Genomic DNA, 16815 nt, shown 5'->3' with positions numbered 1-16815 from the left:
CTAGCTCTTTGACTATTTGGAGTCATTGAGCTAATAGAGGCAAAATATTACAGGCAGTGGGTATTTAGAAGATGATTTCTCATGTCCTAACTGCCAACTTCTCATCTGGCTTCTCAGAGTTCAAAAGGAGTCAGTTAGGCAGGTTGAGGCAAAGTCTGATTTTGGCTTGTGTTGCTGCCAGGGCACTGGTTTCTGAGTTTAGTATTAGTTTTTTTTAAAAACAAATGCAGTTATATAAGCTGCCACTCAGACTTGCAGAGGAAAGTACACTGGAGAATAAAAATAAAAAGCTTGAAATAAAAGTGTAAGAGAGAAAAAAAGCTATCCATCTTCCCTGTACAAGGAATGACAGAACTTCATTCATCCTTTAAGGGAACATCATGTATCTGTCTCTCTCAGATGCAAATGTGTTCAAGACAATAAAGCAAATAATAAGTAGTTTGAAATGTAACCTGCTGATACTTTATTTCCAATACCAGTTCTTCATTCAGAGAGTTTTGAAGTGAGCACTGTATTCATTATTATTCTTAAACACTATAATGATTTTGTAATACACTATTTTGGGGACATCAAATTTAAGTGTAACTGTTCTCCACCAAAGAGAATGGTGCTACAGAAAGTGTAGTTCAAATTATGTTAATAATATGGATCCAGTTGAGCCAACTCTAAGGATTTTTTTAATCTTACAACTAGCTTTCTGGAAGTACCACAGCTGACTATATAATGAGCTTTGCAGACCTGTATCTCAGATGCTGGATGATACATAACTTCCTAAGAGTTTACTCTCATTGGGAGCTGGATAAAATGCCTTTAAGACCAATTGTTTTTAGCTTTTCTATTCATTAGAGAAAAAAGCATTAAAGAAGTCTAATAGCAAAAAAGCCATATGTATACATATAGTGAACTCATTCTGAAGTAACAGCCTTTTATAAACACGATCCTTTTTATATGTAAAGAAGTCATTTTTTTTCCTCCTTTAACCACAACATAGAACTGAGCAGTTAATGGTATAAAAACATCTAATGTACTGCGATATCTGGGACCATCACTGTTATGGATGTAGTCACACATCCATGGCCTCAATTTCTACCTGTCCCAACTAATCTTGATCACAACCCTTCTCACTGGCATTGTTCCCTACAAGCCTTCACCTCAGTCATTCAAGAAGGAAAATGTTATGACATGGTTGTCTTCTGAACTTTTTTCACAAAGTGAGGTCATAAATTTTAGTTGTCTGAAATCCTTTTTGCTCCAACAGGATTTGATACAATATATTCCTATGAGTTGTACATAAATTGGAGGTCTATAGGCAAACTGTCTTGGTCATCACAAACCTAACCTAAACTCTGCTGGAATAAATGAAAGTTTCCAGCAATGATGACTTAACTGAATTCAAAACTATGTTTCACATACTCACATCCCACTCTCCAAATATGTCCCTGCATAAATTTGGAAATCATGTATGTAAACCCAAGCATTCAAGGGAAAGCACATGCAAAAGAAGTGTTGAGGAACTCAAAGTTTCTATGGTAAGTCTCGTTACACTTTCTCTCTTCACCAAGTACATATGGTTTATCACAAGCAGAATTTTACCTGGGGCCTTGATCCAAACAGAGTATTTTAAAACAAAAAATTAAAAAAACATTTTTGCTTTTCCCAGCTTGGAGGAAATCAAACACATCAGGACATGTGTCTCTGGTCTTTTTAAATAAACAGTGATTTATGTGGAGAAAGCTCAAATTGCTGAGTGGAAGGGAAAAAGGCATAAAGAAGATGTAGTTGCATTACCTAAAAGGGTGTTCTTATCAAATTTGTCAGTTTCCCATTTCAAGTAGAAAATTAAATGAAACAATTCATTCATAGTTTTATTTACTTCTTGGATCTGAGCCACTGCTTCAAAGAGCAGTGCTGGCTAATGCTATGGCAAAATGGGGACAAAATGTCACCTCATTATTATTACTGGAAAGCAAGGAGAGGCTCCTGGATAGGTTTCTGGAGAATGTTTATTGCACAAAGAAGAGTAATATCTTGCTTCGTTAGAGCAATGCCTACACAGCAGCAAAAGATAACATTGTCTGAAGAAATCCACAGTTTTTCTTAGGATTTTGCAGATTTCACATGCACCAGGCTTAATACTGCCTTGTGTTTCAGAGCACAGTAACACAAACATTTAATACAAGTTGGTTTTTTTTTTTTATTTCTAAACATCACTTTTACCTCGAGGCACTAAGACAGTATTTTTCATTCACGTCATTAAGACCTCTAATGACATGTAAATATTACTTTTTTACCTAAAGATAAAAGTTTGGATAAAAGACAAACACATGAAAACCAAAGACCTAAAAACACACAAACTTGGGACACACTCTTAACTATTAGAGGCCAGAAATTCCCAGAAAATTCTAGATCTGAATTTCATGTTAATCTCTCCTCCCAGATAAGATCTTCCAATAACTAAATTTACTTAGTAATTAGAAAAACTAGGACCAGAAGAAATTTAACAGTCTACCCCATGAAGTTGTACATGAAGACAGAGTCTTGACTCTCTTATGTGCTCCAGTTGCCTACAACAACAGCAAGGCAGTAGACAATACAGTATCATATTAACCTCAGGACTATTTATAGTAACCCAAAACTTAAGAGTTTTTGCTCACCTTAAAAATTATTAAAAATACTGCAATATCTTAGAATTATTTCTTTTCCACTATTACTAGCTTTTCCTCTAATGTTTAAATTTATGCTCCACAGACATAGTTTGTCATTTTATGAATGCTACCACCTGTATGAGATTTCCAAATGGGCTTAATAATGTTGGACCCATTAACATTAATGTTGCAGGCAGCATTCAATCTATTTAATGGTTTGTTTCATTGATCTACAAGTTCATAAAATGAGAAAGGGGGTCAAACAGAATTATGTGTGCTTTAGTATAGAAGCCTATAAAGCTGTTCTTAGTGTGAAATGAGTTAGAACCAAGAGATAGTAAAACTTGACTTGTCTCCTCAGCATTTTAGAGCCCAAAACTATTTTGGGCTAACAGTCCTCTACATTGCTAACAATGATCATTTAATGCTTTAATGTTTCTCCTTAGTCTGATTTGGAGGTTTCATTTTATTTCCCAGTATGATACACTGGAAAATGCACTCATTTTCCAAGCAGGCAGCAGCAAATGAAACATTAGTGCTCAGCACTCTTAAGGAGAAAATATTGCATCTTTCTCAAGGAGAGTCATTACTGGCAATGTCTTCCAGCGCAAGATCCAACAGACGTTTCCTTTTACAGTACTGCTGCTGATGCTGTAGTTGTTTTGCTTGCTATTGATTTGTGAGAGTCAAGGACACTAAAAGCTGAAGCTCAAAGCACCAGTGCTCACAGCTAGTCAGTGCATATATTTTGCACAGCTTCTAATTCAGGACAGGATAAAGTGAAAATGAGATAGTGTGAATAAGCAAATGTTCAGACTCAGAAACAGATCTCTGCAGTAACAGCAGAACCACAGAAAATGCACATTAATAGAAACCAAATTCACAGGAAAGGGAGTATTAATTACTATCTGCATGCACATTTTAAAACATGGATGTCTGCAGGTTATTCTATGCTTCATTTACATGAAACACTGTATGCCTGAGAGATCAATCAATATATCAAAGAACACTCTCTCAAAGCTTTCTGCAAGTACTTGAAAAGTCAAAGCGGTTAAGAAAAAAGGCTGTTTACCTTATGACATCCCTAGCATTTGAATTTAATACACTCATGGGTATGCATGTAAAATATAGAAATGCTACTACACAGACTTCTGACAACTGTCAGTTTACAGCCACAAGAAAGAATATCAGAGCACATGAAGGACACAGCATAATTATGTCTGACGCCTTTGAAAAAGAGAATCCCTGTCAACTTCCAAACCATTGTATCTCTACCTGAATATTGAAGCCAACTCCACCACCACATAGGCTTGCATAATTCCAAGCATCAATAAACATTCCACATTTTCAATATATGGCCATTTGATAAGAATTTGCAAGCCAGTTTTTACATACAAATTAGGAAAATAATGTTGCTCATTCCAGTACAGTAAGAGTTATGGAACTATATCATATATATTCATTTATAATGGCATTATTAGCTTACTGTTGCCTTACAACAATATTAACTCCTTTGATCATTACAGCCCCATAGTTGCTATTAAGCAATTCTCCAACTTCCTTTCTATGACATTTTACCTTGAGTCTTTGAAGTCTGGATACTTCTCACAATATGCACACCCTAATCACTGAGTGTCTCTAGGAAAACAATTCTTTTTTTTTTTTTTTTGCCTTCATTAATCTCAACTGCCTTCCTTCACAGTCACTGCTATTCAAGCACTTCCATGTGGCAAATAATGATCTTCCTTAAAAAAACTGATCTGTGTGTGGTCAATGATCAGGACAATGGAGTGACAGCAAGCAACCAAGAGGCAAATCCCAACTAGCCCAGTTATTGTTTTGCTCTGTGAACACTGCTACATCATTTCTGTGCACCTTTTCTTCCTCCATCCTGTGCAGACTTTAAGGTCTCTGGGCCAGAGATCACCACCCCACTTTGATACAGTCTTAGTTCAAGTATTTCACCCCACAAAATTAAGACATAGGTCCCACAGGGAAAAAAAACAAAATACCCCCAAAATGCTGCTAGTTATCTCTTATCACAAGTCCTAATGTCACAGCACAGGCAAGAGTTGCCTTCCACTGAACCTTATCTGCACCAGTTCTCCTCCACAGGCAATACATGGTCTTTGGTGGGAAGAGAAGGATGAAGCATGAGGTGTTTCCTCATGAACATCATGGTCTAGATTTACATTCCTGAAAAGCCATCTCAAAGTCTGGTACACATTTTGTAGGCAGCTTGAAGTATATACATTCAGGTCCTGTACCTCTTCCAAGACTTTTCCCCAGTTACTGCAGGAAGTTGGAATTACACCAAGACACTGCTTGGCTGTGAATGTCCCTGTGATTCCTCCCAAACACAGAAGATAAAGAATATTTATAAGGAAAAATACTGCACAACACAGTACTAAATGAAGTAGTTGGGGTCTTCTGAATCACAGCTGCTTGGAGACAAAGTGTGCACTTACTCCATTCTGGCCTCAGTTTGGTTCACTCTGTTCTCAATTTTACATGGGCACAAAAAGGATCACCATTCAAAGGAATGCTATACACAGCATACACCAAGGAATGGAGAAATAAAATGGTCTTCAAAGGAAGGGAAGCTCATGCTCTCTGTATTTCTGAATGTTACATGTTAGTGCACCTTTCTGACAGAACAAAGCATATACTACATTTAAAAAGCTAACCGCACCTAAGATCAGCCAAAAATCCCCATCTGAAGGCTCAGTAACTCTACAGGAGAAAGTAAACAATTTTACTAAATGATAACATGTAATTATAAAGTTAGTTAACATGAAATGTATCAGATGTGAGTCTGTAATGGATACCATGTTTACTTGCTTATTGCCATAACCACCAGGGGAGAGACTATTGGCAAGCAAATGAATACAACTCTTATTTGAAACTGTGATCCTTCAACTGGAGCTGCTGGGTTTCTCATCCACGTCTAGCACACAGAATGCTGTATAACCTATTTGAATCCTATTTGTCTGCTACCACTGATGCATTAGGAACATAACTTTCCAAGCTGTGTGAACAGGTGCAAACTAGAGCTTGAATGACTCCAGCCCTATCAGAATAATTCAGATGTGGAACAGGCACACAAGAAGATCCAAACAGTAGCTAGCAAGCCAAAAACTCTTCAATGTAAGTGGGATTTGCAAGACAAGTTGCTTACAGGCCCATCTACTAAACTAAAGACTTCAGAGACAAAGAGGACTGAGGCACATTTCTGTCAGCAAATAGAAAAAGGCCAGAGCCTGGGCTTGAGCAAGGGCATGTCTTCTTTTTTTTATCCACAATTATGTAATCAACAGAAGATAAACAGCACTCTCCCAGACAATGTCCCAGTATGGTTCAAATGAGAGCATGGGTTAGGAACTATTTGCAATACACAGTATGTACGAGGCCACCCTATTTGAGAGATGAGTGAGAAGAGCGTTAAACATGATCCATTCCTTTCCGTAAGGGAGAGAAAATGTAGCCCCATTTGCTTTGATGGTATACTGGTAGCCTTAAACACTGCTGTGCTCTGTTCCAGAACTGAGCGAAATTATATAGTACATGCAAAGCACACACTGTGACTACTCTCCAGGGAGACCACTTAACAGATAACACAGAAATGAGTTATTTCTGACTACTTGAAGCACAATGGAAGAAGTGAGTTAGTTACGTGAAAGGCATGTTAGTATTGCAACTGATTAAATAATTTTCAAAATAATTCTACCAATTTTGTTAATGTAGAACACAAAAGCCTGGTACTTGGCCAATTCTAATTATTTAAGCTTGGTGCCATGAATCAATATTCATGGAAAAGAAAGCAATTTTTGACATTCTGTCTGAAAAATGTATTAACAGGTACTTGAGGGCTCTTGTGATTTTACTCTTGTCTGGACTGGAAATGGAGATGATGACTGAGAACATATTAGCAAATTAAGAAAAAAAAAAGAAAACACTGAAAACACAACCAACCAACCAAACAAAAACAACAACAACAACAACAACAACAACAACAACAACAACAAAAACAAAAACAAAACAAAACAGCACGCACATAAAAACACCACAATAAAAAACCAAACCAAAACCCTACACTCACCCAAAGACACAGTATTTGGGAGTCTTTCCTAGATATACAGCTGACTTTGCTTACACCAAACAGATTCTTACCAATTGCTTCACAATGTATTTGTAATGAGCAAAACAAGACAGCAAGTTACATTCTCATACTGCTATTTAGTCCTTCCCAATTTATGAAATATTTCAATAGAATAAAATTCCTTTCAAGCCCTGTTCAAAGCCCTGACATTTACACAAAAAGAATTTCTCAGATGCATAAGTGAACCTAACATGCATAATTAATTATTCACAATTTTGACTGCATATGTATTTTTTCTGCAAAAATATATGTGTACATGTACACATACGTATACATAATAGAAGAGATACATGTAATAAGATAGATACAACCCAGCAATGTAACTGAAAACAAATGTAATACTTGATATCTGTTCTAAAAGTAAATAATTCCATAAATTCACCGGGTATATTTAAAAAAATACAGTCTTTGCTCTTTATAGGTTAGGAGTCTGAATAGCTTTATCATCTCACCTTCATTGTCGCAGTCTTGCAATGAAAGCCATATTTGATCTACCAGACCAACTCCTTTTACTTCACCATGAACTGGAATGGAATGCATTACCATTAATGCAATTGTCAAGGGTTTGGTTTGCAATTGCCAAATCTACTCTTTTTTATATATTTATATTTCTGCACCAGTTGCTTTATTTTCTGTTCTACTCTGCAGGAGAGAAAACACCCATTGTGATACTTCTAGACTGTTCCCAGTTCACATTTCTCAGAGTTAACAATACCATGTGGAGGGCTGTCACTATTAACTGATTTTTTTGGACTGGACCCTACCAGACACAGCTCGTAAATGTGTTTTAGAGACAAAGAAATATGCAGTGCTTAAAATATTTATGAAAAAATTGTAATATCATGCTTTATGATAAGCAGTGAAGAGATATTCTTCAGTCACTGGCCAAATTCTTCTTGGCTTATATTCCTGGCCTGCAAAGCCAAATTTAATGTACAGATAGCCCCCACTGAAGTCAAGGGTCATTGCTTAGTTCTACTGCATGGAGCACTTTTTTGCTCAGGTCTTATGGTTTTTGTCCAGGGCTTTTGCTTTTGTTGGGGATCATATACAGTCAAAACCCTGATGCATTAACAGGCAAGACAGAAATTCACTGCATTCAAGAATCCTCAGAAGACCTAACATCAAAATAGCTTGTTCAGCACCTGGTCCTACTCCTTACTCCCAGTAATGACACCAACCTCTAGGCAACTTGCACTGCCTAGAGCTTTTGCAGGTTGCCCTGTGTTGTGCAACAGACACTGCTGTTCCCTCCCTGCTTCCTGTGAGGCAGGAGGCATCAATGTAGTAAAATAACAGGTTTCCACATCTCCTCCTATTCAAGCCCAAGGTAGGTCAGCATGAGGCATCCCAAAAAACATAAAGAAAAGATTTGCAAATTCAAGAATCTCTGTCCTGAGTTTTCAGGTATCAGTGCTAAGTATTCTTTGCAACATGAAAAAATAACTTTGCATGCAAAAGTAGTGGATCTATGGTCAGCAGACCTGGACACTCATGAATTCAATGTAGGGACAAATGTCTAAAAAGAAAAAAACATATAAAAGCAAAGCCCAGCCAAATGGCAGGGCTCAACTTATATAATCTACTTAAATTATACTGCTTTAAAATTTGTGTAGCTGCACATTTACATATGTGTATAGAAATTCCCCCCAAATTATTTCACGTAAGTCATCAAACGGCTTTTTCCACGGTTTAACATTAAGGTACTAGTCTCACACACAGAAAACTAAACCAAACCAAACCAAAAAAAAACAGAAATAGATTTTCTATTACTAGCATTTTATGAACAGCATAAAATAGACAGAATATATATAAAATGGATTTGAGCCATATTAAATATGATCTCAGTAGAATAAGCAAAGTGAACTGTGGACATTCTTTGACTGATTAGGGATTATGATCCACAGCAAATTCGGATCCATTGTGTTCCAAAAGCATGATTAATTGTGTTCATAATATTCTACAATAAAGCTGACCTCCAGGAGCTGGCTCCTGAAATTATGATGATAACTCTATATTCTATCATGACTTCAGACCTTTATCTTGTCCAGATTTTCCTAAAAAGCAGAAGGCAGAGATGATGCACTAAATTTTATTTGTTATTTTTCAGCCAACATAAAAATTACACTGGACTAATTCAGCTCCTACGAATACATCCAGCTCATTCTACTCAAGTTAATAGATCTCAAATACACCTTTTAAGACACAGAATTTAAATTTCAAAACACAGACCCTGTTCAGCACAATGATGTCTATGTGAAAACTGAAGCATGTAGGTAAGGATACACAGCCTTGCCTGTCTCTTGACAAAGCATCAAACCTGTACTTTAGCAGCCTGTTTAGAAAGAAAATGCTTGGCTGAGAGAGTACTCTACTAGGATTACAAACAGAAGATACAAATGTATTAATATATTCTTCTGTATTTGTGAGTGACTGCTCATGATATTTCTCAAAACAGGAAAGCTATTTTACAGGGACAAAGGTTTCTACCCTCATTAGAGGAACATTGTTTCCTTTCCTGCAATTAAAATACAGAATCTGGTACTCCCCTTAGAATTTACAATGTAACTTCAGGAAGTGAGGTTAGTTATTGAGTATGTAACAAGTTTACTTAGTCTACACTGAACAAAATTCTAAATAAAGCCGGGGAGGGGGAAATACCAAAATACGTACCAAAAAAAGTACATTAAAAACTATTAATATTTTTTAAAATACACCTTTCACATACAGTTCTGGAAAACAAATTGTCAAAACACAGTAAGAATCATCAGCCATGCTGTGGCCAACACCCCTTTCCCCACAAAGACTGAAAATTAATTTTCTCAGACTCAATTCTATTTCACAAAAACTCTGAAATCAAGTATCTGAGATACGCTATACCACTGTTTCACAGCTTTCCTATCCATAATGCAACCAAAGAATTACTGGGGATAGGAAGGGATGACATGAAGCCGCTCACAAGCACAGCAGCCCTGTAACAATATGGCTTTCTGTCCGAGCCTGCCTATGCTAAGAGTAATTGATGACAAGCTTGATTAAACTAATAATTAAATCCTCCAAAGCGCTTATATGGTTGTGGAAGGGTTGTGAGAAGGACAGGGACCAAGTAGCACTTGTGACCTTGAAAGAAAAGTATTGATCAGATTTTGCCTTGTGAAAGGAAGGAGGGAAACTGAAACCAACCATCCTGAATCATTAATGAGCTTCCACAGCACGTTCCTCAGTTCAGCTTTTTACATATCCAAGTGGATCTTTCTTTGGGTTTCCTCAAAAACAGCACATTTACAAACTACTAAGGAAAAGAAACTGCAAATTCGTTCAAGACAACATGAAGTACCTCTAGTCAACAACACAAAAGTGTCGTTTTTTGTGCACTTTAGACTATGTAATACATAACAACATATGTTATACATATTTCTAAATATATACACGTGTGTGTTTATACATATTATGTTAAGTACTGTGAGAACCTAAAAGATACTGTTGAATGCCTCTGACACTACCTAGGCTTTCATTAGTACCCACTGATGCAGAATATGATTTTCCAGTCTTCAGATCCTTCTTAGGACTGAAAGGTCTTTGGGCATACTTTCTATCAGGACTACCTATTTGGCCTTGAAAAAGGAGAAGGCCTTTTCTTTTCTTTTTTTTTTTTTTTAAAGCTTTTCATCAAATTAAATGAAATAAAATTATGAGAAAAGATATAATTTGTGTGGCAGGAAAAATCCAAACAACTGCTGTTTAGTATTGATAGGACTAAAGCAATACAGAAGCGTAAATGGAGAACAAAAAGCTAAATATCAGATGATTCATAGGAAGGTGTATGGTAATTTTCTCCACATTTATCTTACATTTCACTACATCCTCCTTCTTAGTGAGTTTTCCCTCTTCAGTACATTCTTTAGTTTTTTCTTCTAAAGTCTCTTTTATCTGGGTAGGTCCAGCTACTGTGCTGCTTACTGCAACACAAAGAGAGCCTCCTCTTTTGGTCTTGGCTCATCTAGCAATCCTACTGCACATCATTCTCCAACTATTAATTTATTACAGAGAAGTAATAATTTAGGTTATAAAACTGCTTTTCTGATTTCAAAATGCCTTTATTAAACAAATCAAACATGTTAAAATATTGGAAAACTATTAAGTCAAGATTTTTTAAAAAATATTATCAAACCAAGAGAACTTGAAGAAAACCATCAAACACCCAAACGAACATTGACTGTAGACATTTCCCCTCAGAGACGTGTGGCTCAACAAAGAAAGGCATACCAACAAGGTGCAAATATGAAAAGATTGTTCTGTTTACCATCCAGCACAGGAAGGAATGAACGCAACAACTTCTGTCCCCACTGCCACACAGCAGGGCATTGGCAGAAGTCTATAGGCTGTATCTGCACAGAGGAATGTTCAGTGCTCTCAAAGTCACTGAGTTTACATATGTAAGAAGCTGGCCACTTTCAAAATATCCATGTCACTGGTTTCCGACTAATTGCCTGTTTAATTTCGACTGTCTAGAGATTGGAAATCTTCCTTAGAAATATCCTCCGTTTCAAGGCCAATATGGTAGCATTGACAAAGGGAAGAATTACTAGTACTAGAATTAATTTGAGGTAGAAAACCAGTGCTGCTTCTATACTTAATGATTACTGAACTAATCTCATAAAATAAAATGCTAAACATTATCTTATATGAAGCGTATAGGTGATTAAAAATCCTATACTGCAAAACCACAAACAGAAGATTCTCTCTTTTGCCTTAAACAATACAAGAGTTCTGCTCACCACGGATATTTCATTTTTGTATGCTAGCGAAAAAACATTCAAAAAAGATTAAAGGATCATAGGTAAGAAACAAGCAAGCTAGCCTTGATAAGGACACCCAAGTAAGACAGAAAGAAACAAGCTGTGGATTACAGTGACAGAATATATGTGAACGACAATGTCCAAACTTACACTATAACAAAGCCAGAAATCAATGCGTCTTCACTGTTAGTCCAAAACTGCAGTATGCCTACACAGTAAGTTTAGCAAGAATCTGCTTATGGACAGCTTTACATCAGGAATTACATGGTACTATACAGAAAGAGAAGAATCATTCATAATGTTATTGTGCAGTTTACATTTTCACTCTAACACTGTCTGTTCCTTAAGATAGTGGTAATGAACAATAAGTTGTTTCAGTACCATGAACTGGACAATATCTAAATGCCATATCCAAGGAATTAATTCTTCCTGATAAAAACAGAAAAAATATATTCCAAATCAGAAGAGCATCATTAGTATCTTTTTCTCTTTACATTTCAAAGAGTTACAAACCTTACCTCTTTTGGTTATGTAGTTGTGTTCAGTCCTATGGCTCTTCAATAAACCTACTAAACCAAGGCAGAATAAAAAGCAGAGGAATATTCCTCTGTAAAAACAGTTTACAGTCTTGGCTATAACTGTGAGAGCCACCTAACATCTGAGATGACTTGTAATGATTTTTTTAAAAATGAGTTGCATACAATCCTATGCGTAAGCCTGTAATTTACAGGCCAAGGGCAAAATTCTCCTATTCCAAGCACCTTACAAATGTAATATCTGTGGAGCCTATTACAGTGCTTACTCTAGCCTGACTAGTAGCTTCTGTTTCCAACACTGGTGCTTCTGGTGCTGAAAAAGTAGCAGGATGCAGTAGCCAGGCCAGGGCAAAGAGATTTGCTCTCACTGCTGGCTGAACCCTGCAGCACCCACCTCCAAGACACAGCCATCTATCCTTCTGATTGAACAGAGCTGATCCACAGTTCTAATCAGCTGCTTCTGTGTACACAATTATTTGCATGTGGTGAGTGGGAGAGGCCTCTTCTTTTTTGCATTCATAATTTTTTAATTGCACTTCTTGCACATGCAATGTGCAAAAGAATATTCCTTGAAACACCCACAGTCTGCCTGCTGCTTGCATTTGTTACTGTCTTCTTTGATGTGTTCACATTCAATCTTGTGACCACATGTGAAAGCACAGGTCAGGTCAAGTAAACCCTTGCCAAGAGAGGTGTCCTGGCTAAGGGCCAGGCTGAGTGCCACTGTACAGACCTCTGCAAAATAACCTGTCTCATCTTCCTGCCTTTTTGATCCTGCAGTGGTCTTGGGCTTGTCTTATTTTCAGTCTCACTGCTCTGGCCTTGGTTCATCCAAAGGTGAAGTTTAAATACTTTCATTTTCCCTTTTTCATTTTGTTTTCTTTAAAATGTGAGCTGGAATTCATGACTATGCAGACTAAGTGAGAGGCACTGCAAAAGACAGGTGACTGCAGGACACTGTTATTAGCTAAGGAACAGGACATTTCACAGATTTCTTCCTCTGGTCTCACAATACTATTTTGAAACATACACACCTTCTGATATCAAATTTCGCACTAACAAACCAGCCTCACAACCATACAGTTCCACTGACAGCAAGAGCTTGATTTCAGATTGGCAACAGTTAGAACAGAGAGAAAAAACAACCTCCCAAGCTTTCACTCTGCTGCTACAGAGCTCATAGCAGCTCCTGGCCCTAGTTATGATGACTGGACTGGGTATGGCAGCCTTTGCAAGGTACCTGTAAAGGACCGAATTCCCAATACTGGCCTGACCGAGAACAGACTCTTACACTGTCGTTCTGTGACACTTCTGCTGGCCTTTCTCTTACTTCATCAGAGTTGTCAGAGCTGATACTCCCCGGAGCTCTCAACCCTCCCCCGTCACTGCCTCTTCTCTTGCTTTCATCGGATAGGGTTACCAATTAAATCCTTTCTTCGTTCACTTTCCCACTGACTTTTTTGCTCCCCTTCACGACATTGGGGGCCACTCTTTCAAAGCCAGGTTGAGATCTCCCCCAACCAGACAAGAAATCCCACCACTCCTGTTCCTGTCCTCCTTCTAACTGGCAGAAGTTGGCCCCACCTTCCTCATCATAATTAAATATTGCATCTTCAATCCTAGGAATTTCTCCACAACTTTGGGCTTTTGTCTTAAACCATTCCTGCTCTTCTCTTTCTACTCAGAATATAATCAATCCAGTACAAAATTGGAAAAGGGTATGATTTTTGCCTTCTTTGGCTTGCTTTCCCTCAGTTACATGATAACGTTTTCCTTAACTATACTACAACCTTTTCCTTTTACCCCATCACAGTTTAAGAAACTCCCTACCTGCTCACCTCTTTTAGTCTTCCCACTTGGACCTGAATATTTTCGCCTCCTCATTTCCCTTATCTCTTTTTTCACCCCTCCCTCATTTTCCTCTGTCACTCATCACTTAGCCCAACTTTTGCCACAACAAAGGCAGGTTTTGATCTTGCCTTTCAAAAAACAAAACCAGGTTCACCTGGCCTTGTTCTTGGACTATCAGTCCTCTGGCTACCATCTCTCTAGTCTGCATCCAAGACCTTGTTCAGTGTAGTCCTGACCTACGGCTATGTTTCCTATTACCCTTAAATATCATTCACCCTCTATGCTAAAAGTTTTGCATGACTCATGGTTCAGAGCCATTTGTTCAGTTCAGACTGCCACACACTGCACTTCTTTACAAAACAATTCCTTATAGTCAGGCTCAGAATCACACAGAATCACACAGAATCACACAGAATGTTTGGGATTGGAAGGGACCTCAAAAGATCATCTAGTCCAATCCCCCTGCCAGAGCAGGAACACCTAGATGAGGTTACACAGGAAAGTAAAAAAGGCAATGTAATTTTCTTCACAAATTTTATTCACAAGGTGCTGCTAGTACAAGGACTCTCCAGCCACCTGTACTACTCCTGAAGGCAAACAAAAATCTACACAGAGAACTATAAAACACTGTTCTGCAGAAAAGGAAGTATGGCTGCAGGAATCATGCAAAATTCACTTTTCTTATTTTTCCACCTTTAAAATTTTAGACCTATTTTGCATTATTAGCAACTCTTCTTAGTGAAATTGTACAACAGCAATGTGTCAGAGCTACATATTTCAAAAGGTGAATCATAAGCAGTGAAGCCATGAAGTATTTAAAAAAGTGATATATTTGGTTTTTAAGTCACTAAACTATGACTATACTGGACAAATAAAAATATTCAAACACCATAAAGTTCTGTTAAACAAAGCAGAAAACTCTTCTGAATCCCATTTAGGAAGATAATTATCTGTCTATAGCTGACAAGCTACAGAGCAAACAGGAATGTGTAAGCATACATAAACATGAATGCACATGAACTTCTCAGTCTGTACAAAAAGCATTCACCATTTCAGGCTACAACCTGTGTTCATACCTACCACTAGACACATTGAGTTTTCCTACTGGCATCAGCAAAATACTTTTTGCTGTACTTTTTGTGCTTCCCACACATACCAGCCAATGCAGTCAGGTATATCCAAAGTGTGGTTAAGGGCACTCTCTCTTCTCTCTTTTTGTAGCTACGACTCACCTAGGAGAATTGGCCCTAGTCAGTATCTTGTCCAGAGCAGGTTCAGTAGAGACCATATTAACTGGGGCTCTTTTCTGTTACCTTTTCTTTAAGTCCTGCCATGTTGGCTGGAAGCAGTATTCCAGCAAAACACTGATATTTCATCTCCTATTTAAGAAGCTATTTCAGAACCACTCTAATATGCCTCCCTCATCCAGAGCCCAGTGTGCTACAGTGCCAAGGTTAATTGAAGAGCTAAAGGTCAAGATTAGGTTCCACCTATTCTCTGGGAGGATTTAGTTTCCCATGTTACTGAAAAGACACTTTCCTAGATGTACATGGAAGCTGACACAGCCAACCGCAGGACCTCTGCCTGCTTCACTTTTCTCCCCCCAAAGAAATGCTAGCCCCTATCAATCTAAATGAGTCCAACTCCCATCTACACTCATTTACTGGCAGGGTAGTATAAAGGGGCCATTGTGTAAAAGAGAGGCAGGCTCACTGGCCTTTATTTTTTTTTTCATGAAGGATGCCATCAGCATACCAACATCCTTAGATACCAGTGGATCCATTCCATGAAGCCCATTTCCTTCTCCCCCTTACAAAATCCCCTCACTTAGCAAGGTTTTAAACATTAAGACAGCTTTTTTACTAGGTAACAGTAATAAACACTGAATTCTGAAGTCTCCACCGCAGCTAAGGTTAGTTTGTTTGATTTTTTTCCCCACTTCACACTGAAGCAAAACAAACCGGTGACCAAATTATTGAACTGAAAGAAAACATTTCCATTAAAGAATTTCCACAGCATTTCTTACAGTCCTGGATGCATTTTCATGATTGTAACAGCGGAGAAAGGTTATCAGTAGTTAACCGCAATAGAATGAGTTGGTAAAAGACAGCCTAACTCTGAAGATCTAATCAAAATTGAAGCAAACTTGGGAGCTGGGACAGCTGGAAGAGGCACTGGGCAACTCTCAGAAGCTCTATGCCTTGCACTTAAAAAGGTAAGTAATAAATGACAATAATCAATTTAGTGTGCACAAAGTAGAGGAGTTCAGTGGCAAAGAGGTCACTGATACAAGGCAGCTAGTGTACACAACAGTGCACATGAACATCCTTTTTGTACAGGTAGTGGTCAGTGAGAACAGTGCTCAGCTCTATGCTTTATGCAATCACAACACCTGTTTGTAGAAGCATAGCTTGTACATAGCAAAAATGTTGTCCTGGCTGCTGAGAGCAAGTCAAATTTTGCAAAAGTTACCATCACTGCAGTACCTAAGCACTTAAATGCTAGACAATGTCATTGTGATTAATCATGAATGTCCGTTGTGGCATGAAGATTTTTCAAAGTACACAGGTGAGTCACAGCCAACTGCATAAAGACTGCAAACACAAGGTAGGAATTCCTCTCCCTTTGGCACCACAAGCGTACAACTGTCAGCCCAGAACTGCCGCAGGCAACGCCAGCACTGCGCGGAATTGCTGCCGTAGAAGGAAGCTATAGGAAGGTGGAGTAAGACAGCTGCATCCTTCTCTTGCTATTCAAATTTGGCACATTTGGGCCTGAAATGTGCAACTGGACAAATGCTTCCAAGTCCCTGCAGGAACACACAG

At 38.0% G+C, this 16815-nt stretch overlaps 1 protein-coding gene across 1 annotated transcript in view; it reads right to left on the bottom strand.

Moving 5' to 3' along the window:
- The window catches only part of NTRK2 (neurotrophic receptor tyrosine kinase 2), a gene marked incomplete at its 3' end in the record, with an annotated part of 203362 nt that overhangs the window by 114149 nt on the left and 72398 nt on the right, over positions 1-16815 (bottom strand). The window contains exon 12 of the mRNA XM_082074505.1: positions 7257-7328. Within this exon, the coding sequence (XP_081930631.1) occupies positions 7257-7328 (72 nt within the window). The remainder of the gene's footprint in view (positions 1-7256; positions 7329-16815) is intronic.

Source organism: Streptopelia decaocto (genome assembly GCF_964273445.1).
Source record: "Streptopelia decaocto genome assembly, chromosome: Z".
NCBI classification, from domain to species: Eukaryota; Metazoa; Chordata; class Aves; order Columbiformes; family Columbidae; genus Streptopelia; species Streptopelia decaocto.
This window is presented reverse-complemented; position numbering and strand designations above follow the sequence as displayed.